The sequence below is a fragment of the Pseudoliparis swirei genome, chromosome 20, assembly GCF_029220125.1.
Source record: "Pseudoliparis swirei isolate HS2019 ecotype Mariana Trench chromosome 20, NWPU_hadal_v1, whole genome shotgun sequence".
Classification (NCBI taxonomy): Eukaryota; Metazoa; Chordata; class Actinopteri; order Perciformes; family Liparidae; genus Pseudoliparis; species Pseudoliparis swirei.
Window position 1 is genome coordinate 11,400,773 of NC_079407.1, and position 25,530 is coordinate 11,426,302.

General features: G+C 46.0%; 1 protein-coding gene across 3 annotated transcripts in view; it reads left to right on the forward strand.

The window, feature by feature from the left end:
• The window catches only part of LOC130210409 (sodium/calcium exchanger 2-like), a 173,342-nt gene that overhangs the window by 127,181 nt on the left and 20,631 nt on the right, over positions 1 to 25,530 (forward strand). Inside the window, exons 4-8 of one of the 3 annotated variants that reach the window (XM_056440679.1) lie at positions 19,031 to 19,572; positions 20,806 to 20,943; positions 22,549 to 22,776; positions 23,388 to 23,744; positions 24,989 to 25,114. The exons of 1 other annotated variant lie outside the window; for it this stretch is intronic. In XM_056440679.1, the coding sequence (XP_056296654.1) occupies positions 19,165 to 19,572; positions 20,806 to 20,943; positions 22,549 to 22,776; positions 23,388 to 23,744; positions 24,989 to 25,114 (1,257 nt within the window). In that variant the 5' untranslated portion in view covers positions 19,031 to 19,164. Of the gene's footprint in view, positions 1 to 19,030; positions 19,573 to 20,805; positions 20,944 to 22,548; positions 22,777 to 23,265; positions 23,285 to 23,387; positions 23,745 to 24,988; positions 25,115 to 25,530 lie in introns of those variants that run through there. One more of the 3 variants, XM_056440681.1, reaches the window with a different exon arrangement.

Here is a 25,530-nt window from a genome sequence, read left to right on the forward strand (position 1 = left end):
GCCACTAAGTGGGCCTGCCCGTCACTCAAGCAGGTAGGTACTCTCTGAGGGGGCAGGCAGTGGTCTTTTATCCCTTTTTTCCTTGCCTATCGGGCAAATGCTTGGGCTGCTGTCGCGGCGCCCTTCGCATGGAGGGCCTAACAGCCTTCGCCAGGGGCCACAGGCACAAGATGGGGGTCACAGTGGTGCCCTCGGCTCTATCCCCGTAGAGGGTGAGAGCATACCCGTCAGAGGGTATCCCCATGGAAGGGGTCCGCCCCACCGGAAGGTCGCCACAGCAGACTCCCGCCTCTCAAGGTGGGGCGCAGTCTGGCGGTACAGGACTTCCAGAGGACAGTCTATTCGTGACACTTGGGTCTGGAGCCACAGGCCATGCACCTAGCGCTCAAACAGTTCCTGCCATACTTGGGAGGGAATATGTACTTGTTGGGCGAGACATCGCCTCAACCACGTGTTGGCTTGAACCTCTAGGGGTCTCTAGGGCTGCAGAGCTGCTACGGAGCTCCCGTGCCCTTCTGACTTTTCTTACTCCGGTAACCCTTCACCTGACCAATTGTCGGGCGGGGTATCGACCAGGAGAACGGAACCAGGGCGTTCCCCACATTTCCGCTGATCTTGCCAACTACTCGGGGTCTTCAACAGGGCCACCGAATTTTGCTGGTGGCCCCCTTGCGTCCAGCCAGGACTTGGTTCCCCTGGCTGCACAGACTTCGCTGTGAGACGCCACGGTGCCTCGCTGACATGCGGGACCCCTAGCACAGCTAGATGGTGGGACCTGCCATCCCAATCCCGGCCGTGCCCAACAAAGGGCTTGGCCGCAGGAGAGCAGAAGCAGCTGAACAGGATCAGTCCAAAGGACTATTCTAAACGCCAGAGTGCTATCCGTCTACAAGACATGTGCAGACCGAAGCCGCTTCCCGACCAGCGGACGGAGGGACCCAGTACGGTGCCTCGTCCTGAGGGCCTACATAGCTGCCATTTCATGCCAGCATGCTAAAGCCGACAATGATGCGGAACAGCCACAAGCTGGTGTCCCTCTTCATAAGGAGGGCCTCAGTGACTATCCCCTGAGCCCCCCCCCCCCCCCCGAGGGCTCCTCCAGGGGACTCGCCCGTGGTACTGGACACCCTATGCTCGCCTCCCTTCGAACCCTTGGCAGAGGCAGAGCTGTGGTTGCTGTCGGCAAAGACCTTTCATCCTTGCCATAACTGCGGTAGAGCAAGTAGGCAAGCTACACGCCCTGTCGGTCAATGAGCCTTGTCTGAGGGGAACTCAGGTGGCTCGGGTGTCACACTGCAGCCTAAAGCAGTGGCTTCCCCCAAAGGTGCTGGCACGCTCAGGTCTCAACCAGCCTGTCCAGCCTGCACAGCTTGACCACCATAACTAGTCAGTTAGGGTGGATCTAAGAAGGGCTATGCCACTGCAGAACAGTGCCTGTTCCACTAGATAGTGGAGGCCATTGCCTGTGCAGAGGTGGTGAACGTCCGTGCTCTGCCATCCAGAGCAGGGTGTTCTACCAACAGCGTTCCCACATCACGGGCGACCCTGAGAGGTATGCCCGTAGGGAATATAGGTGCATATGTATGCAACAGCCTCAGGGGCATCATTGCGCACATTCACCAGAGACTACAGAGTGAACGGGAACACCCTCCATGCATTGCAGGTGGTTCTCCGTCCAAATCCTCTGCTTGAGTCATATGAGGTAGTTTCCTTGGGATTCCTCGTGACTCTGTTGATATAATTTATCCAGTGCTAAGCACCGCCTCTGGCGGTCAGGAAGGATGAAATAGAACGCAAGTTACGTATGTAACTATGGTTCTATGAATCCTGGATGACCGCCAGAGTTCTTAGTCACTCGGAATCTCGTGAGTTCGCGAGAAGATTCCGTAGAACTGATCTCGGGATGACACCGGAACTTCTACCCGGTGGGCGGGTCATCCGAGGTCACGGGTGACTTTGTCGTTATTAATACTCGACCTGCGATGCGCAAGACGGAAGATATCCAGTGCTAAGCACCGCCTCTGGCGGTCATCCAGGATTCATAGAACCATAGTTACATACGTAACTTGCGTTATTCTTTGACAGAATAATTTAATTTTGAGTCAGATTTCCAGTGTTTTGGTAAAGTTAGTGTCTGCAGAAAAAGATGTGTTCTATTTTGAAATGAAGAGTTAGTATATATTTAACAAAATGTGCTTTTGACAAGAAAATTATCCATTTGGCCAATTGTGCTTTGTAGGTGTGAGTCTGTGTTAAGAGTTCAGAAAAAGTATCTGAAGTATGGGTAAGCGCTTGTGAGCGATTGGAAAAAAACTGTAAATGCCAGACAGCCACGATCATAACAAAGAATGAAAAGCCCATTTGTGGTGGAGGATCGGCCGGGCGGACTCTGAATGCTGCTGAGTGTCATGCTTTTATCGCCTCTCTCAGATTGAGAGGTGACAACCGCATCCATAACGAGTCCAAAGCAATGGTGGTTCTCAGGATGAAAAATAGATGTCAAATAGTTGGTCACCCAAAGAGATAATAAAAAGCAAAGGGGCGAGGCTTGTCTCTTGTACATTACGAGGTTACGGTGGTGATGTGTGCTCAGAGCCCTTTTTAGATGAGGCCCTGGGATGAAGCCCTGCCCACCTTTTCTACAAGGAAAAGATGCTGTATAGACACCGGCCCTTACTCTCAACACGGGAGACACTTTTAATTTGCAATTTGATAAACCGTCGTCTGGCACAGAAGAAAGAAGCAAAATGGCGGCGGGGGCGGTGTAATTGTGTGTTGCCGAACACTTAATCATATATTCATACGTCAGCTGTTTCAGAAAAACTACTCCATTCTTTCATTCACCGACTGTACATTTTCTATTTACTGGTAGCTGCCACGTTTGCATGAATAAATCATGTTTCCAAGTTCACGAGGGCCTTGTTACTGCCCCTCCACGGTTTCTATTTGATTCTAGTTTATTGATGCACTCAGCAGAGGTTCTGTGGGAAAGTGGTTTAGCGATCACAGCAGCACGCTGCGTTTTGCTCTCTTCATTAGTTTGAGACATCAAAAAAGCACTTTTCTCTGATGTTGTTTGTGTGTGTGTGTGTGTCTGTGTTTGTATGTGTGTGAGCGTGTGTGTGTGTGTGTGTGTGTGTGTGTGTACCCACTGAGTGTTGCTCACCAGCAACATGTCGTTGCCAAGGTGCTGTTTGTCTTGTGCCTTTTGAGCGTTCCCATGAGAGAAGATTGGGAGAGAGAGAATTATACAGTGACACACACGTACACACACACTAGCACACACACACACATACACACAGCTGGGTTCATCTTTTGTCAAATCTGATCGGTTTGTTCACGGATGCAAAGAATATTTGGTTGGTTAACTTGGTGGATAAAAACAAAAACAGCTCCCAGTGACTCTGTAGGTGCTTACCACACACACACACGCGTGCGCACACGCACACACACACATAGTATTAGGCAGACATAGGAGGACGATATTTCCTAACCCGGGTCAATGCAACCAAACATACCTGCATGGCTCGATACCTTAAAAAAGATGTAATGTTTTTGTCGTTGAGGTCAAAGTCAGAAGTTCATAGGATGGAATGAGAAGTTGTTTAATTGATCCAATAATGAGTACATTGGTGTCGCGTTGTTAATTGTTGCAGATTTAATAAGTAATTCATCGCAAAATATGTAAAGATAATAAATAACTAAAAATTCTGAATCATAAATTAATTGATATGAAAGTCGAGGAGAGTGATTTCTTTTAGCTTCATCTATCAGAAAAACAATATCATTTTATTCCTCATTGTGATGAAGGAAAAGGGAAATCTCTGGGTTGCTGCTGAGTTCTTGACAGGGTGAACGGTGACCAACACACACAAATCAAATGATCACATTCGTCATTAAATATGTCAGGAACTTTAACGACAAGCTTAACTACTAGAGAGACAAATGTGTGAAGAATACGTGTAATGAAGAACAAATCAATGAATCAAGGATAAATACATGAGCACAATCAATAAAGATGAACCAGGTGTATTTGAGAATCTACTTTACGTCTACACTTGTTTATTGTTTGTTAATTTCTCAAAATGTCCAGTTGCCTGAAGTACTTATTAATAACATTACTTCATAAACATATATTAATTAGTAACTGACATCAAATGTATTTAGGTCTATTAGGTCTCGTAATGTATTGTTTTCATAGTTCTGATGGCGGAGGGGAAGTTTCTACTTAGACTCTTTGTAGTTGACTCGTACTTTGACATGAACCCTTTTCGTTGTCTTCATATATCTCTTATTCTCAGTTGGATGCTAAATATAGTTATTTCTAGCGGCAGGGGGGCGTTACGGTATCTTTGCCACTTTCAAAATGTTCAGATTAAAGATTTTTCCTCCGGAGAGAAAAGATTAAAGAAGTCTCCGAAAGTCGTCGATTGGATACGATCGGTTCCAATGTTTATCTTTCTGTGATCAATGGTGTCGTCATTGGCCACATCAGAGAGCCTCGGCATGTCCCTCTGACATTCCCCATCAACATCTACAGCAGCAAAAGCTTATCGCTGCTTCGCCAGCTGGCTGCGGCTGACATTACAGAGATGTCCGATGAAGGGCAATCACTCATCCAATTTCCTTTCACCTGATACATGGGATGTGAAAGTGGGCTCAGAGGGAGGGCGTGGTGTGTAAGAGCTGCTGCATTCATACCGACATCCTTCATGTCCAGGGACTCTGAAGGCTCCTCAGCTTCATGATGCTGCAAGTTACTCAAGTGGTGGAATGAAACTAAGTACATTTCCTCCAGTGCTATACTTGAGTGCACATTTGAGATACTTGTACTTTACAAGGGTCTTTCCATTTATTTCGCCTGTATACCAGAGAAAGTTCAGAAAGAGGACCTCCCAATGAGGGTCTCTCGTGGGCCTTTGGGAGACCGGTGGCGTGAACGTGAACTATATTTATATAATTCCACTTCTTTTGCCCCACAGTCACTTAAAGTAACATTATGCAACTATTGTACCTTAAAATAACAGCTTGAAAAAAATTGTGCCGCAACAATGATTTTTAATATGGCGATTTGCGCCTCCGCTATTGCCATCGGGGGTCTGTGGGGAAATAACTCCGCTATGTAGGATTCTGGAGCCGCCCGATCCGGGGAGGATGTACTTCGACCTGCTTTCTGGCAGTGATTACGCAATGTCATATGGTGCCAGTCCACGCTCGCAGCTACAGTATAAGGGTAGCTTTTTTATGTAGCTTTTTGGTGTTGTCAACAATATTGTATTCGATCACACGTACTCCACATTCAAACATTTAGAAAACAACGTGTATTTCATCTCAACTAAATATTGTCATTCTTTTGGTTATGTTAGCATTCATCTCCGATATCACAATGAATAAAACTATGCAGTCATATTTATGTAAAATCTTTGAATATTCTTACCTTATCGGTTGACATCATTTCTTGGTTTCTGACTTCGTCTGGTCATCAATACAAGTGTATGCGAGGCTGCATCTATCGTAACTGGGTATTTACGACACTGAAGTAAACGTTAAATACCTCCAAAACTGAAGGGGGCGCTAAAAGGGAAAAACTCCATTATGGGGCTTTAAGTAAATTATTGGACCCATTTTTAACAAGCCATATATCTTCCCAACTTTCTGTCACTAAAATGAACGAACGCCAAGCAGACTACTTTTTGTCATGCTAAATATGTCTGTTGAGCTGTTTAATATTTAGAAAATAAATAAATACATAATGCAATTATTATCCATTATGCTATCATCGCAACGTTCACGACACTTCCAAACCAAGTGGAGGGATTGGAGGAGGAGGCGGACACGCCATGACCCCTCCCACTTAGGAGACAGGAAGGGAATACCATTGTAAACTGTCGGCAGAGCTTGTAATGCATCAATGTTTGTTAAAGAACATCTTCTTTTGTACTTGTACTACATCTCAAAGCTAAATATTGGACTTTTTACTCCACTATGACAGTTTTAGTTATTTTTGCAGATTACATGTCATCCCTTTCCTATCCAGTGAACCCCGTATCTGCAGATGTGGGGATTTTGAATTTGAATGTTTCTGATAAACTGAAGGATGGGGAGCAGTGGTTAAAATTAGCACAACCGTAAACATCTACAGCAGTAAAATGCAACATGCACAATCAATCCATTCGTTAGCCACTGACCATCGCCTCCCGCAGGTTGGTTTCTTCCCACAGTCCAAAGACATGAAGCATAGGTGAGTTATTCTCACTGGAGGCGTGACGGTTGCCTCAGCCGGTTTGTTTCTCTTTGTGCTGTCCTTTAATCAAGAGGTCTTGTAGCCGTTACATGTGGAACCTCTGAATCAATATAGGAATATTGTACAATGAAGAGCCTTACCCCATAAAACCTCAAACTGGTCCACGAGCAAGGTAATTAAATTATTATATCTCCAGCTGGCAACTGGTATGACTGAGGTGGGTTGTTAAACACTGGTTTTGAACTGGAAGCTATTATTTGTTTTAGCGATTTAATCAAGTCAGCTCTACAACATCTTAATTGCAGAAAAATCAAAGATCCCTCTGAGCAACAGTTGAATAAGAACAGAAGAAATCAGCAGTGCAAGAAACTGGAAGCTTAGCATCAACATGTGTGCAGATTTAAAGCATCCTGTTTCCCAATAATGCCGCTTATGACCAGCTGGAACATTACCACGCAGCATGTCGCTCTAGCAGAGCTCTTCTTCAAACTTAATGATAGAAACAGAAGGTGAGTCGCATGTTCGCTCGGTTGGAACATCAGCTAAACAAATCCCAGTTTAAACCTCCTCAATCTAATCACTGCAGAGGGTCCAAAGAAAAACAGATTGACTGAATATTTAGAGCCAGTCGCACCGTTCAATAATAATGGAGGGTCACTGACGCTTTTCTAGTTTTACTGGCGTTCAGCTAAATATGCTTTCAGGACATCGGCATTTATGCTTTTATAGTTGCCGACCTCTGATAATGTTACATCGTAAACAACCAATCCGTGTTCAAATCAACAGGAGGGCTGGTAACCGTGGTTGCACCAATAATACTAAAGAAGCTTCTGTTCCGTTACATTTAGCTGCGTGCTGTTCGAAGTGCACATTCGTATTGGGCAGAGCGACATTATGACGTTGCCATGTTGTGTTCACATGTCATCTCGTAAAATATTGTTTGATGTTTTCACAACAACATACATAAAATAAAGATATTACAGATGAATAATAACCTGTTTAAAATACCTCTAGCAGTTGATAATAAATACATCATTAAAACCACTAATTACAAGATTTTTATATTCCATACAAAAACAGTATCTAATTTGCTTATCATTTGAATTGGATGTTTTTATGAAGAAGAAAAAATACTATAGATGACAATCGAAAGTTGGCTTTGAGTCCTGTTTATTTCATCATGCACTCACACATGACGTTTGGATGACGACTTATTTTCTTCACACAGTAAAATGACCTCCTGCCAGCTGAGGGACAATTTCGCTGGCACATTGTAGCCAATTTGCAGCGTTGGAAAGCTTTGTGTTTGTGAACCACATAGGAGAACAAACAGAGAGAGTGAGAGAGAGACTAACAAACAAATACAGTGCAATCCACAAATAAATGCATATAAATCCACAAACAAATAGACAAATCCACATAGACATGCATAAATACATGTGATTTTTCTTTTACATTTATATAAATCGTAATTAATTTACATGTGCATTGGAATGTATTTGTGAATCGTTCTGCGTGCATTTGTGAATCTAAATGTTTGCATTTGTGGGTCTCTCTGTGTGCATTATGGGGTCAGACTGATCTGACCCCATCTTCTTTTTCATCCTATATTTTCTTTTTCATCTTAATTTTTTAGAGTTTTTTCAAAATATTTTTTTTATAGGGTTAAAACTAGGGCACGGCAATAACGCGTTAATTTAACGAATAGCATTAAGCAAGCCGATTATTGCAATATATTTATCGCGCATTAGCATTATGTTTTATTTTTTTTTTTATTTTTTGTTTTTTTTTTTTTTTTTTGTTTGACAAAGACAAAAGATAACACATAGACATAACAAACAATGCAGACGACAAAACAATGGACACAAAACAAAAAGTCAGAGTATTTGTGGGGAAAGGGAAAAAGAATCTCAACAATGACTTGATATGGCAGGGGGCGACACACATCACACATCACACACACACAGTTGCAGCGGAGAAAGAAGAGAGTTGTATGAAAAGGAGAGGACTGCAAACCTGTTGCTCTCACTGACGATTGGACTGCCGGACACCCAGGCGAGACGTCCAGTTTTGACGTGCAGTCCTGCTGAGCCCTAATCGTCCGGCGAGGAAAAAAAAAAAAATGCGTTTTTTTTTTCGTATTTTTCTTTGTTTTCTTTTGGTTTTATAAACTTTTTTCCTGACATGAAGTTGAAATCATAGTTTCTACGAGCTTTGATGACTCTGGGACTGCTCTTGAGTCAGCTCGGTCAGTCGATCTCAGGGTTGCCAGATACCATCAATTATCATCCAAATACAACCATTTGGTGCTCACCATCTTTGAACCCTGGATCACCTCCAATCTCCCTTCCCAACCGCCTCCACTAGTTCATTGTTGTTTTGTTATGCATGCCCATCTACATGCAGCATCGCCCACGTCTACAACACTACCTGTGCGTGGGGCAATAAGTCTAGGGCAACAAAAACCAGGCAACTAAAATTGAAAATCACATAATAATTATAATAGAAATATTATTAATTATAATAAAATTGTAGAAACCTTTTAAACATGAAAAACTTAGCATGTTTGAACCAGAACAGACAAATAACAAGAGCCCTTTAATCTAGAGAACTGTTTCAAATCAGTCAATCAAAACCACCTCTAGTGACTGTGCATTGTAACCATAATGAGTGGGCCATGATCTGTGACGCCTGTGATGAAAATTGAGATGAAGTGGGTGATGCTGACTGGACGCTGAAACAGAGAACAGAGGACACAGCGTGAAACGTGTCAGATGTGAAGTTGCACAGCAGTGGAGACTACCAGCAGATAGATACCCAGAGATGATCGCACTGAGCAGATGAGTCATGATTGCTGCCAGTCTGCCTTGATTTATGCCTGCATTCAGTCTCTTGTCAAATGTCTGGTGTCTCTGCTGGTGCATTTAAATAAATGGAGTCAGATTTATATAAGTGTTGGTTAATATGGCAGTTCAAACTGTGAAGTCTTACATTTTTCTGTTTGACAGTGTTTCTTGACATATTTTCTTAGTTCTAGTTCTAACTACCAGGACAACAAAGTGTTTGGCAGTGTCATTCACTACAGAAACATGCATTATTGATTTTTATATGACTTATGAATGAATATTAATTAATTGCGTATAAGAATGCTGATAATGATGCGATTAAGTTAAAACCCTTCATTTGGGTTTCTCACAAAGCGAGAACGCTTCAACATGACATACTTCTGAAAGTGAGTTTGTATTTCTGTTGCTGCGGAAACCTTTACGGCTGTAATGAAATCCTCCGCCTGCCCAGGCAAGTTTCAGCTCTAATGACTGTCTGAGCAACCTTAGACAATACAACGTGTGTGTGATTCAGCCTCCCATAATGCATTACTGTGAGACTATCAATGTATCCTGATCAATTTGTATTTAATGTCACATTTAAGCAGTTACTGTCATCACTGCTGGTGCCCAATGGGTAACCACAGCAACAGCAGCAACTCTGCTGAATCCTAAAGGCTAATTAATGGTCCAGTGTCTAAATGTCAATGGAGCTATGAATTAGGGTTCAAACGGAAATTACTGAACATGCTGCCAATCATTACACACGGAAACATCGGTTTCATGAGTTCTTGGAAGTTAAAAATGTAATCAAATTCCTTGCATGTGTGCGTCAGCAACTCTGTGGCCAATCAGGCAGAGCCTTTGCCGTTAGACATTGTCTCAAGCATAGAAGTGAGGTTTATTATACTAGTGCTGTCGTTCTACGCTGCATGGTTGAAGGAGGAAAGTGTAACCAGCGAAGTGCAGAAGTACCTCCAAAAGTTGCCGAATCTAGAAAGTAAGTCGCCAAGTCAGCAACCCTGACAGCCGGTCCCTTCAGGCCTCTCTCCAAAGCCACTCCGACAAAAATTAGCATCATAGGCCAATCATTACATTAAGGACCAGGCGGCAACCTCCAGTGCTGTCCAGTGGAGCTGATGTGAAGTGTTTCAAAACGTGCATTTTTTTTCTTCCCGGTAAGCACCAAAAGCAATGAATAGGATCAGACCTATCATCGTCAGCAATTGTTGTTTAATGCACTGTTTCAATGGCTGTTTGATGAGCGGCGATTACAGTCAGAGGCTAATGAAGGCACTCATTGTGGCGCGGATGACGGGAGAGAGCAGATAAATGGAGAGAGAGAGACTCAGTGACAGAGGTGAGAGAGGGGGAAGGAATAAAACTGGATCAGCTAATGTGTGTGTGTGTGTGTGTGTGTGTCTGTGAGTGAGTGTGTGTGTGTGTGTGCATGCATGTGTGAATGATGACATGTAGAGTTGAAGCGCTTTGAGTGGTCGGAAGACTAGAACATTGCCGTACAAGTACATTTACCATTTAGATTCTTTAGATATTAATATGGGAACTTTAAAATTGTTTGAATAAGAGCCAAGGACTTCTTCCTATGAGTTGCAGTTGTGAGTGAAGCACTCTGAAAATACAAAAATAAATGGTTTCGTTCAGTTATCACAGTTCACAGCATTCTCATTAGGACAGCACTCTAAATAAACCATTCGGTTAGTTATGGTTACAAATGTACAATTATTTAAAAATCAGAGTTGTACAGGTTGGGTCGTTGTGGGTTGACTACATATACGGTATATAAACAATACTTCTTAAAAAAAGACCATCGTCCAGTGGTTTACCGAGGCGGCAACCTCCGGTTCTGCCTAGTGAAGCCGATGTGGAAGCTCCTTAAAACCTGCATTCTCTCTCCTGACCAGCAGGGGGCAAGAATAAGCCTGGTTGTATAGAAGTCTATGAGAAAATGACTCTACTTCTCTCTTGATTTATTCCCTCTTTTTAAACATTGTAAACATGAGTTTATGGTTTCAATTACTATTTTCAAGTCTTCTTCAATACAGCATGATGTTAATTTAGTAAATTATGGTCCATTCAGAGTAAAATAGACCATAAAGCATGTATGCTTGAGGGCAAGCTTACTGTGATTGACAGGTTGCTACCATAACTGTACATCGCGTCTCTACGTCACTTCTCCGCATTACAAATATGACAATTTTCATATATCGGTTGCAAAATAAAACAACATAGCGACAGGCCGTAATCCAAAACTGGGGATGACAAACCAAAGGGCGAGGTCACCATGACTACGTCCACTTCTTATCCACAGTCTATGGATTTACAACACTGATAGTGATTAATCATCTAATATCTAAAATGTACTTGGTCATGTCTCTTGTTTATCAGTAATGGATACACACTCAGACACAAAAACACAACAGTGTGCATGTCTCCTATTCTCTTCCTGCATTTTCTTCTTCCATCCATCTTTGTCCTTCTCCCTTCTTCCTGTTCTCCTTATAAAACTCTATTCATCCATCACTACTAGGCCTACGTTATATTTCTTTCGTCACCGCTGATTGGAAAAAATATTAATTAAAATGATTGAAACACGGTCAAATTATGCTTATAAATATACTTGTGAAAATATCCTTTTGATTACCTGACTTGTTTGATGGTTTTATCTTCACACGTCTCCGCACATCAGTGGAATTGATTACTTTTTTTAAATTGTATTTATTTGAAAAGGGGAGAAATGCAGCAGCTGAGTTGATCAAAATCAACTAAACGTAATCAAATTCTGCCGGTGAATGTGAGAATCACAGCGGAGTCCATTAGTCTTCCCTCTCATCTTCAGCTCCACAGTGAGAAGAAGAGATGAATTTAATGAAACACCTACATGGGACTAAACACATTACATTCCCATGGGGAATTTTAAATCATTCAAACCTAATATCTGAGGTTATATGTGTTCATAAAAGGTTGAAGGAAATGAACATAATATCCTGTTGCTGTTCATATTGAACCTCAGTATGGACAGGTATCTTCAAGGGGTGCATTCAGCTCATTTTATTGCATATTTTTGGAAGGAATGTTGTTGTTTTTGAATTTTTCTTTCTTTAGAAATTCTCCCTGCATTTTTACGACTATTTAGTGGAGTTGAAGTTGACCCACAAACAAATACAAATACAAAATGTCAGGAAATCCCTTTCACCATGTTAACTTTTAATCAAGCTCAGATATACCGCAGAACCCTTATGTGAACATAAAAGATGACTACAAAGGGACTCAAAATGACCCTTAAGAGATGCAAAACGGCTATAAAGATACACATCATTGCTTTGAAAAGCATCTCCTCGAAGCAATATTTAATTGTATCAAAACTTTTTTGCTAAAAGTTAAATCTTAAGAAAACAAGCGCTGCGGTCACTTCCATGGTGTGCAACATTCCTGCTAATTAACAAGTCGTTGCGTCAAACTAAGACATAACATAAGATTCTTGAATGAATGAAGGAATGCAGTGCATTGTTGTGTAATGTACGGTATCCATTAGCCCCCCAAAGTCAAAACATCTGGATCGCCCCCTGGTAGCGAGCTGTTAGAAACGCCTGATTTGATATGTGGAGCATTTTAAACATCACAGTCGATTGTGTCCATTTAAACTGTAGGGAAGACAAAGCGGTGATCGCAATTCATATTTAAATAGGTGTGCAGTCCATCAAGACAATTATTTTTTGTTACCGTTTACATTTTTAAAACGATTTTTAGATTCTTTACATGTAAAGATGAAATCAGTCAATACTTCAGATATGTGAGCTATGTCTGTGTGTTCTGTCAAAGTAGTGAGAGGGTCCGTGGGAGGGTCCGTGGGAGGGTCCGTGAGAGGGTCCATGAGAGGGTCCGTGAGAGGGTCCATGAGAGGGTCAGTAAGAGGATACGTGAGAGGGTCAGTTAGAGGGTCCATGAGAGGGTCAGTGAGAGGGTCCATGAGAGGGTCCGTGAGAGGGTCCATGAGAGGGTCAGTAAGAGGATACGTGAGAGGGTCAGTTAGAGGGTCCATGAGAGGGTCAGTTAGAGGGTCCATGAGAGGGTCAGTGAGAGGGTCCATGAGAGGGTCAGTAAGAGGGTCCATGAGAGGGTCCGTGAGAAGGTCCATGAGAGCGTCCATGAGAGGGTCCGTGAGAGGGTCCATGAGAGGGTCCGTGAGAGGGTCAGTAAGAGGATACGTGAGAGGGTCAGTTAGAGGGTCCATGAGAGGGTCAGTGAGAGGGTCCATGAGAGGGTCAGTAAGAGGGTCCATGAGAGGGTCAGTCAGAGGGTCTGTGAGAGGGTCAGTAAGAGGGTCAGTGAGAGGGTCAGTAAGAGGGTCCATGAGAGGGTCCGTGAGAGGGTCAGTAAGAGAGTCCATGAGAGGGTCAGTAAGAGGGTCCGTGAGAGGGTCAGTAAGAGAGTCCATGAGAGGGTCAGTAAGAGGGTCCGTGAGAGGGTCAGTAAGAGGGTCCATGAGAGGGTCCATGAGAGGGTCAGTAAGAGGGTCCATGAGAGGGTCAGTAAGAGGGTCCGTGAGAGGGTCAGTAAGAGGGTCCGTGAGAGGGTCAGTAAGAGGGTCCGTGAGAGGGTCAGTAAGAGGGTCCATGAGAGGGTCAGTAAGAGGGTCCGTGAGAGGGTCAGTAAGAGGGTCCATGAGAGGGTCCGTGAGAGGGTCCGTGAGAGGGTCCATGAGAGGGTCAGTAAGAGGGTCCGTGAGAGGGTCAGTAAGAGGGTCCGTGAGAGGGTCCCTGAGAGGGTCCATGAGAGGGTCCGTGAGAGGGTCAGTAAGAGGGTCCGTGAGAGGGTCCGTGAGAGGGTCAGTAAGAGGGTCCGTGAGAGGGTCCATGAGAGGGTCAGTAAGAGGGTCAGTAAGAGGGTCAGTAAGAGGGTCAGTAAGAGTGTCAGGGAGAGGGTCCGTGAGAGGGTCCGTGAGAGGGTCCGTGAGAGGGTCAGTAAGAGCGTCAGGGAGAGGGTCCGTGAGAGCGTCCATGAGAGGGTCCATGAGAGGGTCAGTAAGAGGGTCCGTGAGAGGGTCAGGGAGAGGGTCCATGAGAGGGTCCGTAAGAGGGTCCATGAGAGGGTCAGTAAGAGGGTCCGTGAGAGGGTCAGGGAGAGGGTCTGTGAGAGGGTCAGTAAGAGTGTCAGGGAGAGGGTCTGTGAGAGGGTCAGTAAGAGGGTCAGGGAGAAGGTCCATGAGAGGGTCCGTGAGAGGGTCCATGAGAGGGTCAGTAAGAGGGTCAGTAAGAGTGTCAGGGAGAGGGTCTGTGAGAGGGTCAGTAAGAGGGTCCGTGAGAGGGTCAGTAAGAGGGTCAGTAAGAGTGTCAGTAAGAGGGTCAGTAAGAGTGTCAGGGAGAGGGTCTGTGAGAGGGTCAGTAAGAGGGTCAGGGAGAGGGTCCATGAGAGGGTCCGTGAGAGGGTCCATGAGAGGGTCCATGAGAGGGTCCATGAGAGGGTCCGTGAGAGGGTCCATGAGAGGGTCAGCGAGAGGGTCAGGGAGAGGGTCCATGAGAGGGTCCATGAGAGGGTCAGTAAGAGCATCCATGAGAGGGTCCATGAGAGGGTCCGTGAGAGGGTCCATGAGAGGGTCAGCGAGAGGGTCAGGGAGAGGGTCCATGAGAGGGTCCGTAAGAGGGTCCATGAGAGGGTCAGTAAGAGGGTCCGTGAGAGGGTCAGGGAGAGGGTCCGTGAGAGGGTCAGTAAGAGGGTCCATGAGAGGGTCCATGAGAGGGTCCGTGAGAGTGTCCGTGAGAGGGTCCATGAGAGGGTCAGTGAGAGGCTCCATGAGAGGGTCAGTAAGAGGGTCCATGAGAGGGTCAGTAAGAGGGTCCATGAGAGGGTCCATGAGAGGGTCAGTAAGAGGGTCCATGAGAGGGTCCATGAGAGGGTCCGTGAGAGGGTCAGTAAGAGGGTCCATGAGAGGGTCCGTAAGAGGGTCCATGAGAGGGTCAGGGAGAGGGTCCGTGAGAGGGTCCGTGAGAGGGTCAGTAAGAGGGTCCGTGAGAGGGTCCATGAGAGGGTCAGTAAGAGGGTCCGTGAGAGGGTCAGTAAGAGGGTCAGTAAGAGTGTCAGGGAGAGGGTCCGTGAGAGGGTCCGTGAGAGGGTCCGTGAGAGGGTCAGTAAGAGCGTCCATGAGAGGGTCCATGAGAGGGTCAGTAAGAGGGTCCGTGAGAGGGTCAGGGAGAGAGTCCATGAGAGGGTCCGTAAGAGGGTCCATGAGAGGGTCAGTAAGAGGGTCCGTGAGAGGGTCAGGGAGAGGGTCCGTGAGAGGGTCAGTAAGAGCGTCCATGAGAGGGTCCATGAGAGGGTCCGTAAGAGGGTCCGTGAGAGGGTCAGGGAGAGGGTCTGTGAGAGGGTCAGTAAGAGGGTCCGTGAGAGGGTCAGGGAGAGGGTCCGTGAGAGGGTCAGTAAGAGGGTTCGTAAGAGGGTCCGTAAGAGGGTCAGTAAGAGTGTCAGGGAGAGGGTCTGTGAGAGGGTCAGTAAGAGGGTCAGGGAGAGGGTCCATGAGAGGGTCCGTGAGAGGGTCAGTAAGAGTGTCAGGGAGAGGGTCTGTGAGAGGGTCAGTAAGAGGGTCCGTGAGAGGGTCCATGAGAGGGTCCGTGAGAGGGTCCGTGAGAGGGTCAGTAAGAGGGTCAGTAAGAGTGTCAGGGAGAGGGTCTGTGAGAGGGTCAGTAAGAGGGTCAGTGAGAGGGTCCATGAGAGGGTCCGTGAGAGGGTCCATGAGAGGGTCCGTGAGAGGGTCCATGAGAGGATCAGTAAGAGGGTCCATGAGAGGGTCAGTAAGAGCATCCATGAGAGGGTCCATGAGAGGGTCCGTGAGAGGGTCCATGAGAGGGTCAGCGAGAGGGTCAGGGAGAGGGTCCATGAGAGGGTCAGTAAGAGGGTCCGTGAGAGGGTCAGTAAGAGGGTCCATGAGAGGGTCAGGGAGAGGGTCCGTGAGAGGGTCAGTAAGAGCGTCCATGAGAGGGTCCGTGAGAGGGTCCATGAGAGGGTCAGTAAGAGGGTCCATGAGAGGGTCCATGAGAGGGTCCGTGAGAGGGTCAGTAAGAGGGTCCATGAGAGGGTCCGTAAGAGGGTCCATGAGAGGGTCAGGGAGAGGGTCCGTGAGAGGGTCCGTGAGAGGGTCCATGAGAGGGTCCGTAAGAGGGTCCGTGAGAGGGTCAGTAAGAGGGTCAGTAAGAGGGTCAGTAAGAGTGTCAGGGAGAGGGTCTGTGAGAGGGTCAGTAAGAGGGTCCGTGAGAGGGTCAGTAAGAGGGTCAGTAAGAGTGTCAGGGAGAGGGTCTGTGAGAGGGTCAGTAAGAGGGTCCGTGAGAGGGTCAGTAAGAGGGTCAGTAAGAGTGTCAGGGAGAGGGTCCGTGAGAGGGTCAGGGAGAGGGTCCATGAGAGGGTCCGTAAGAGGGTCCATGAGAGGGTCAGTAAGAGGGTCCGTGAGAGGGTCAGGGAGAGGGTCCATGAGAGGGTCCGTAAGAGGGTCCATGAGAGGGTCCATAAATTTGAGAAGTTGAGAATGTTGTGCTTGTCATTAAGGGAAGATGGTGGGTCCCGGTGCCAGACCAGTGGAGAACCACTCGTCTAGACTCTCGGTGACACAAATCCAAATCATGTTTTTCGTGGCAGAATATTTGCTGTGTCCGCTCGTGCGGTCAGGTTTATCAGGGAGACGGGCAACATTTGTGAAGAGGTATCTTGGGTTTATTTACTGTGTGGACTGGAAATGCTTCTTCACAGCGTGTGTTTTTTCTTTTTGTCGAGAATGGAAGTGAAGAAAGGAAAAGGCAGTGGTGGAAATCATTTGACGTGAAGGGGAGAGAACAGGTGCTTTGGTCCTCAAAATGGGCCGAAGCGTGACAGGAAGAGAGAGGTAGAGAGAGATTAGCGTTTCACTGGAGAACGGGGTCCATCTGTCCATCCTTTGGGTTTCACGCTGAGGTTTGAATCTCACCAGTTGGCAGACGCAATCTTTCATACTCTAACACACACACACAGGCACGCACACACACACATAAACATAAACACACACACACAATGGGGCAAATTCTCAAAGAATTGACTGTGGCAGCTGATGGCACCATGAAATAAGCATCACTTGAAAGCCCTCTTAAAGGAACAGTGTGTAATATGTTGGGGGTTATTGACAGGTATTGAACATCATACTCACAGGTATGTTCTAATCAGTGTATAAACGCCCACAACTAATAATCGTAATGTTGTCGTTAGCTCAGAAAAAGGCATTTATATCTGCATAGGGAACATTATTATTATCATGTTTTTTTTATCAGCCCAGAACCCACACGTTTTACGTTATTTGCAGGGAGGAATGCGTTCCAAAAACCAAAACCCGGTATTAAACCCGAATGCTAAATAATTCAAGATTATAGTATGTCAAGATCTTGACATTACTCGTGCTTTTTATCTGTACTTTTTTAACGTGTAGGTGTCATTTATTATCACCCTGGAGTGCGAAAGGTCTGCTGAGAGGTATTAAGTTGGTTGCAACCTGCCACAAATCACAAGATGCCGCAACAACGTTCACACTGGGCCTTTAATTAAGGGGCAATTCACAAAAGACATTGCACTAATGATATTAGAGTTAAACACACGGCCAGGAAGTTTGTCCAATTTAGCCTTCTCTTGTGTCTGATGAATGTTGCTTCTGGGCCGAGGACACAGTCGAGAAGACAATGGCAGACATTGTTAGCGGCCACACAAGTTGCACTCAATCCTTTGTCTCTCTCCTTCTCATCTTATTTATATCATTTGTCTATCTTTCTCCATTCTTCTCACCCAACCCTACCTTTCTACCAACACCTTATTTCTAATCTCTCTCTTGTTATCTGTCTCTGTCTCAGCCCTCCATGCCTCAGTTGTCTTTGTCAACCTCCACTTTTCCACATCCATCGACCTCCATCCGTCCTTCCCTCTTCCTCCTCTTTCTCTTTTTCTGGTGCTTTTCATCTCCTTCTCATCACCTCCTTTAACTTTATTTTATTCTTCATCACTTGTATAGTTTCCTGTGTGACTCACTGGAGAAGCGCAATAGGCTACAGGATGTCTGACATATGAAGAAAGCAGAAGAAGTAGAAAAATGTCATTGGCGGCCTTCATCGTTGTACCGGTGACTCACCACCGTGACATGAAGCGTGCCCTTCGTCTTCCCAGAATACCTTTATTTATGTTGAAGTTGGATGTCTAAATGTACCCACTTGAGTTCTTACTTAGTGCTCAAGGTCCCCCTGCCCTCAGATATGCTGTGGAAAATGCCATCTTAATGAAGTTTATGTCAATAGATGAGTTAGGACTCCTTAAACATTGGCACCTTCTCAAAATGGATTTGCCATTAGATCTTCATTGATTTGCAAACAGGTGGATATACTGATGCAGTTAAATTCGTTAGGCAATCATTATTATGCATTTCTCTCAAACGCAGAGCTGCAGGAAACAAAAAGAGTTTTCATCTGAATGCAGGAACAGTATAGCCGGGATTTTATAAATGCTCAGTTGATGTCAGTCCAAGCAGACTACCTTATTCAAACACTCTCAAGATCCCGAGGAGAAAAAAATTCAATTAGGAACACATCAGGATTGTGAGGCTAAGGTGGATGGACCTCAGACCCTCGAGGCCTAGGGGGTGTCCGGGTGCATCTTCCCCCGGATCCATCTGACTGAAGTTAAATGCATCAACTTGTGTAATACATTGGAAACACCGGCTCAGGTGTCCAGTTTGGTTATGTTTCTGCTCCACAAGGTTTTACGGTTCTTTGCGTTGGACCAAATCTTTTTCACGTTCATATTTGCCACAGTCTTTCCCCTCGTCGGTGTAACACAGCTTCAGGTAGACAGCTCTCTCCATCTAGAGCCAGAATGCTTTCAAAATGTGCGGTAGGATTTTAAAGGAGTCTTTTACAAAAACTCTTTTCTCTCTGTCCCCCTCTAGGTGAGCTGGTCGCACCACCTGCAGCTCTACGCAGCATCTCCCCCTCCCACCTCCCTCTTTTCTCAGCCTAAACCCGCCGTCCTCTGCCTCACCCTTTCCTCACACTTCTCGTGGGGACCACACACACGCCAGCCATGTCTGTCTTGGCCTCACCCGCACCCGGCCTCCTCCTCCTCCCCCTCCTCCTCTTCCTCATCCCGCTGCCTCCCTGCCAGACGGAGTCCCAGCGCGGCGACCTCAGCAGCAGCGACCCGAGCAGCGACCCCGAGTACCGAGCGGTCTCGCCCTCCATGTTCCCCTCCTCCTTCTCCCCTTACATGTCCTACGCCAACAGCACCGGGCCTGGCATCAAGGAGAAGTGCGGGGAAGTGTCGGTGTGCAGGCCCGGCATCCTGCTGCCCGTCTGGCAGCCAAACCGGCCCGGGGTCGGCGAGCAGGTGGCCAGAGCGGTGGTCTACTTTGCGTCACTCATGTACATGTTCATGGGAGTGTCCATCATCGCAGACCGCTTCATGGCGTCCATAGAGGTCATCACGTCCCAGGTGAGAGCGAGCGAATGGAGGAATAGATGAGCGGTGTAGTTAAGTAGGAGGTAGCGGTAATGTTGTAGTTACCACGGAGGAAGGATGTGAGCAACTTCAGATTTCAATTTTGCAAATGTAAAAGTATAACCCCCAAAAAGCCAGTAAATATGAAGGCAAAGCCATAGATTTATATTCACTATTGTACGATACTTTTAACACAGGAAACAGAAACAGAAAGAGGAGCTCAATACAGTTTCAGGAAGTACTTGTCATCAACGTATATGAGCTAAAAGTATTTACCTCATTTGTTTAACTGTAATACCAGGAATCCACCCTGCTTCAAACCAATCACTCGTTGCATGATACACGTCACAGCCTCTGACACTCCCCCGTGGATGTAGCGCTGACTAAGGGAGCATGAACAGCCTCGTAGGCCCCATCAGCTCTAAGAAGTTCCCCGTAATCGGCGGCAGTTGGACAGGAACCACGTTGTCTGACTAAAGATAGACGCATTGCATATGGACCCATTTATCAGGTGGCGCATGCATATTAAATCGCTCTTGAGTGCTTGTTGAGCTCAAGGTTAGTGATTGTGTTTGCTTGTCAATTTACTGTGTGAACAGTTCCCTTTATGGACATTCATTTAGATTTCCCTCTCCTTCCATGTTTGCTCTGTCATAGTTTGGAAGACCCAGAGCTGTGTGTTTATCCGAGAGGATCGTAGTCATAAAGTGTGTCTGTTTAACGGAACACAGCAGGGATTGCTGAGGTGTGGTCGACTCTTTTTTTTTAACAGAACTTGATATTTGTTTGTGAATACTTACGAGACAGTTTAAACGCCATAAAGGCAATATTTCAGTTCAAATAAGAGACATCTTTGACATAAAGCTAGGTTTGACAGTCTTGAGTAACTAGTAAGTGTACACAAGTCACTTCTCGACATCACATTAATTCGCCCCGTTTGGAAAGGGGAGGGTTGAGAGGAGGGGTATTCAGTTGGTTGCAATTTGCGATCTCGCCACTAGATGTCTCTAGATCCTACACACTGCTCCTTTAATCTGGGTGACGTGTGCGTACAGACTGTTTCATCCTCCTCACTCTCCTGTTAGCTTTGTTCGATTGGAAAAAAAAATGCATCTGATGACCGGATGTACACCTCAACCTTCAACCAATCGGCCCAAAGTAACTGTTTGAAAGGAATGTTTGATGTACAGTTGGTCAAAACAGTGTTTGCATGTGTTGGGACAACAGGAGAAAGAGGTGACCATCACCATGCCGAACGGGGAGACGTCGGTGGCGACGGTTCGAATCTGGAACGAAACGGTGTCCAATCTGACGCTCATGGCTCTCGGCTCCAGCGCTCCGGAGATACTGCTGTCTGTTATAGAGGTACGGACACACACACACACACAGACACTCACACTCACTCACACACACACACACACACACAGACACTCACACTCACACACACACACACACACAGACACTCACACTCACTCACACACACACACACACAGACACTCACTCTCACACACACACACACACACAGACACTCACACTCACTCACACACACACACACAGACACTCACACACACACACAGACACTCACACTCACTCACACACACACACACAGACACTCACTCACACACACACACAGACACTCACACTCACTCACACACACACACAGACACTCACACTCACACACACACACACACAGACACTCACACTCACTCACACACACACACACACACACAGAAACTCACTCACACACACACACACACAGACACTCACACTCACTCACACACACACACAGACACTCACACTCACACACACACACACACACAGACACTCACACTCACTCACAGACACTCACACTCACTCACACACACACACACAGACACTCACACTCACACACACACACACACACAGACACTCACACAGACACTCACACTCACTCACTCACACACACACAGACACTCACACTCACTCACACACACAGACACTCACACTCACTCACACACACACACAGACACACACACAGACACACGCACACCCACTCACAGACACTCACTCACACACACACAGACAGTCAGACACACACGCACACACACAGACACTCACACTCACTCACACACACACACACACACACACACACTCACACACACACACACAGACACTCACACTCACTCACACACACACACACACAGACACTCACACTCACTCACACACACACACATACACTCACTCACACACACACACAGACACTCACACTCACACACACACTCACACTCACACACACACACACACACAGACACTCACAATCACTCTCACACACAGACACTCACACTCACTCACACTCACTCACACACACACACACTCACACTCACACACACACACACACACACACACACACAGACACTCACACTCACTCACACACACACACAGACACTCACACTCACACTCACACACACACACACACACTCACACTCACACACTCACACTCACACACACACACAGACACTCACACTCACACACACACAGACACTCACACTCACTCACACACACAGACACTCACACTCACACACACACACACACAGACACTCACACTCTCTCACACACACAGACACACACACACACAGACACTCACACACACACACACACTACTGTGTACCTCTATCACAGGGATTCGTTTGGATTCATTGATGCCGCCGACAATCTCTTCCTGCTCCTTTTTCTTGCTCTGTCCATCTTAATTGTGTTATATTTGTTTATACCAATGTAAAATATCGACTTTCAGTTGTATCTGTATAATTGGAATATCTTGTGCAGAGTTGTTAGATCGACAGGATCTCGTGACAAACTTTCAGACCGCTTAATAATTTTCATGACTGCCAAGCAAGCCCTGTTGTTCAGGAGCATTTGAAAAGTAACTCTGTATTGTTTGGTTTGTTCCTACGCCCGCCATCGTCTGTCTTCCCCACATCTCCCTCCCAGGTGTGCGGCCACAACTTCGAAGCCGGCGAGATTGGCCCATCGACCATCGTCGGCAGCGCCGCCTTCAACATGTTCGTGATCATCGGGATCTGCGTGTGGACGATCCCCGCAGGCGAGACCCGCAAGATCAAGCACCTGCGGGTGTTCTTCATCACCGCCTTCTGGAGCATCTTCGCCTACATCTGGCTCTTCCTCATCCTGTACGTCATATCGCCGGGCGTCGTGGAGGTGAGGCCGACTCGGAAAAATAATGGCGCTGGTTCGCAAGCACTTACGGAGTCGTGGAGAACATTTTACGTGGTGGAAATTATTGTTGCCTTTACTTAGTGAGAAATCTAAAGTACTTTGAGCACGGCCGTCTTGTAACACTTTATTGATATGAAAAGTTCACAAGTAAGCGACCATGATCCGGTACAACAAGTCATGGAAGCATTCAGCTGAATGGAGCGGATACCTGTGAGCCTTCAAGCTCTGAGCTGTCAGAATTATGGCTACTGATCCAGCTCTCATCGGCATATTTGATATGTTCACAGAAGCTCTGTGATATAATAGCTGTGTTGATCTTCAGTTCGCTGAAGTAGATGATTACCGAAGCCGTTCTGCATCCCATCAACTCCAGGGCCTCTAGAATCGATCATGTTTGGCTTGTGTCTACGAAGATGAACCCGGGACATGTCGGTCATCGTTGATTCTACCTTGGAACTGTCTCGCTCTTTTGGACTTGCGAACATGAATGGTATATCCAAGCAGTTACATAAGCTATCGTTAATACGAGATTATTTCCCCCAACAGTTTTATCGCTGATCTCTGAGATATGAAGGAGAATCTGTGTGTTTTAGGTGTGGGAGGCCCTGGTCACCTTGCTGTACTTCCCTGTGTGTGTACTCCTGGCCTGGATCGCTGACCGCCGCCTGCTCTTCTACAAGTACATGGGCAAACGCTACCGCGCCGACAAGCGCCACGGCATCGTCGTGGAGACCGAGGGAGACCCGACACCCAACAAGGGCGGCATGGAGATGATCATAGACGGCAAGTTCACGCCGCGGGGGGGCGCCGTGATGCCTGCCGAGAACTGCGGAGTCGGGACTCAGGACGGCGCGGTGGGCGCCGTGCCCAATAACGTCGGCCTGCCCAACTCCAACAGCGCCATGGTGAACATGGAGAGCAGCAAGGAGCTGGACGAGAGCCGCAAAGAGGTAAGACACGGAGACGGGGACCAGCAGGGCCATGGCAGGAAGCCGGCTCACCAGGCAGGAGGCATCAGACCCAGCCAGGTCCAATGGACCCGATGAGACGTGAAGTCACAAAGACTCCGGGGAGGAAGTAGAGTTCGTAATGTGTAATGGAGAGATGAAAATTCATCCATAAGGAGAGAGACCAGGTGAACCTGATTTAGCCCGAACTATAAGCTCTGTCAAAGAGGAAAGTCTTAAGTCTACTCTTAAACGAGGTGACTGTGTCTGCCTCCCGGACTGAAGGTGGAAGCTGGTTCCATAAAAGAAGAGCTTGATATCTGACTCACCATTTGCTCCCACCCAAAGAAGTTGGTGCAGAACAGCTTATTAACATTTTCCAAACATCAGATTGTTCACAGAGAGCAAAGAAAGTTGTTCATCCACCCAGAGTCTGTAAAACTTCACATTGGGTTCCGTCCGGTATGAGTTTCTAATCTCATTACACAGGTTTTGTGTCACTGATAAATGCAGTTAACGTAGAAAACACGTTTTATACTGTTGCAATTATGACATGATCGAAGTGCCGAAATTATGGATTGTTTGCCTCCAGGAGACGGTAAAAGTGGTCGTTTTCAGCAAAGATGAATGGCTCCAGTTACCATTTCCATTCCTCAGAGTTTTTATTTAATGTTGTTCCTCTCGACTTGATCACACAGACAACACTTAACCGGCTCAGGCTCATGCAGAGGGGATGAAGGAGAAAACATCCACATCTCAACCAGTTAATAGACTGCTGTAAAAGAGATGAGGATTGTGTGTATCTCAAGCTTTCATTTCCTTTATAAATCAGAGAAAGTAGCGTTTGACTGCCGGTTCAGTGGCTCAACACGAACTGGTCAAAACTGTTTGCCAGGCGAGCATCAACCTTTGTTATTTGTCGTGATTATGATACGAGACACTTATTATGCACGTATACATATATATGTAATATGTATAATTTTCCGTCAAGCACAAAGATACTCTACCGTCTTAAGATTTTGTCGGGTGAATCAATTTTATTTCAAGTTCATTTGTTTATAATGCCTCTGAATGTCTCGTATGGAGTTAAAACCCGGCCAAAACGCCTGGGAGGACAGCCGCTCATTTCTTTGTTTTAATTGAAGTAGGGACATTTTCTTTCTTTAGAGCTCTGCATCTAAATATAAATGCGTGTGCGTGTGTGTGTGTGTGTGTGTCTGTGTGTCTGTGTGTGTGTGTGTGTCCAGGTAATTCGTATCCTGAAGGAGCTGAAGCAGAAGTATCCAGACAAAGAGCTGGACCAGCTGGTGGAGCTGGCCAACTACTACGCTCTGCTGCACCAACAGAAGAGCAGGGCCTTCTACCGCATACAGGTGTGTGATAAACACACACACACGTATTATTCATAAATAGTCCCCGAGGTGTCCAGACCTGTAGAAAGAAGGACATTAAGTAGTTCAAGGACTTGGATTTCGGGAACTCATTTTTAGACTTTGCTCAGGATAGCACTAGAAATGCTTTAGGAAGATTAATACAACTTCAAACAACTGTTGTAAAATATTGGTGGAAACCTCTTATAATATAAGAATATAATCCGCTTATGATACTTAAGTTAGGATTTATGCAGGCAAACATACAAAGAGCTTATAGAATATGGTGTTTTGTGGGAAATTGCACATTGCTGTTATTAATTATTAATGTATTCATTATATCATCATAATGAAGTCATGGCTCCCGATTTGATGCTTTGCCTTTTTAATGATGTTAATAATGTTAACGTGTCAGTAAT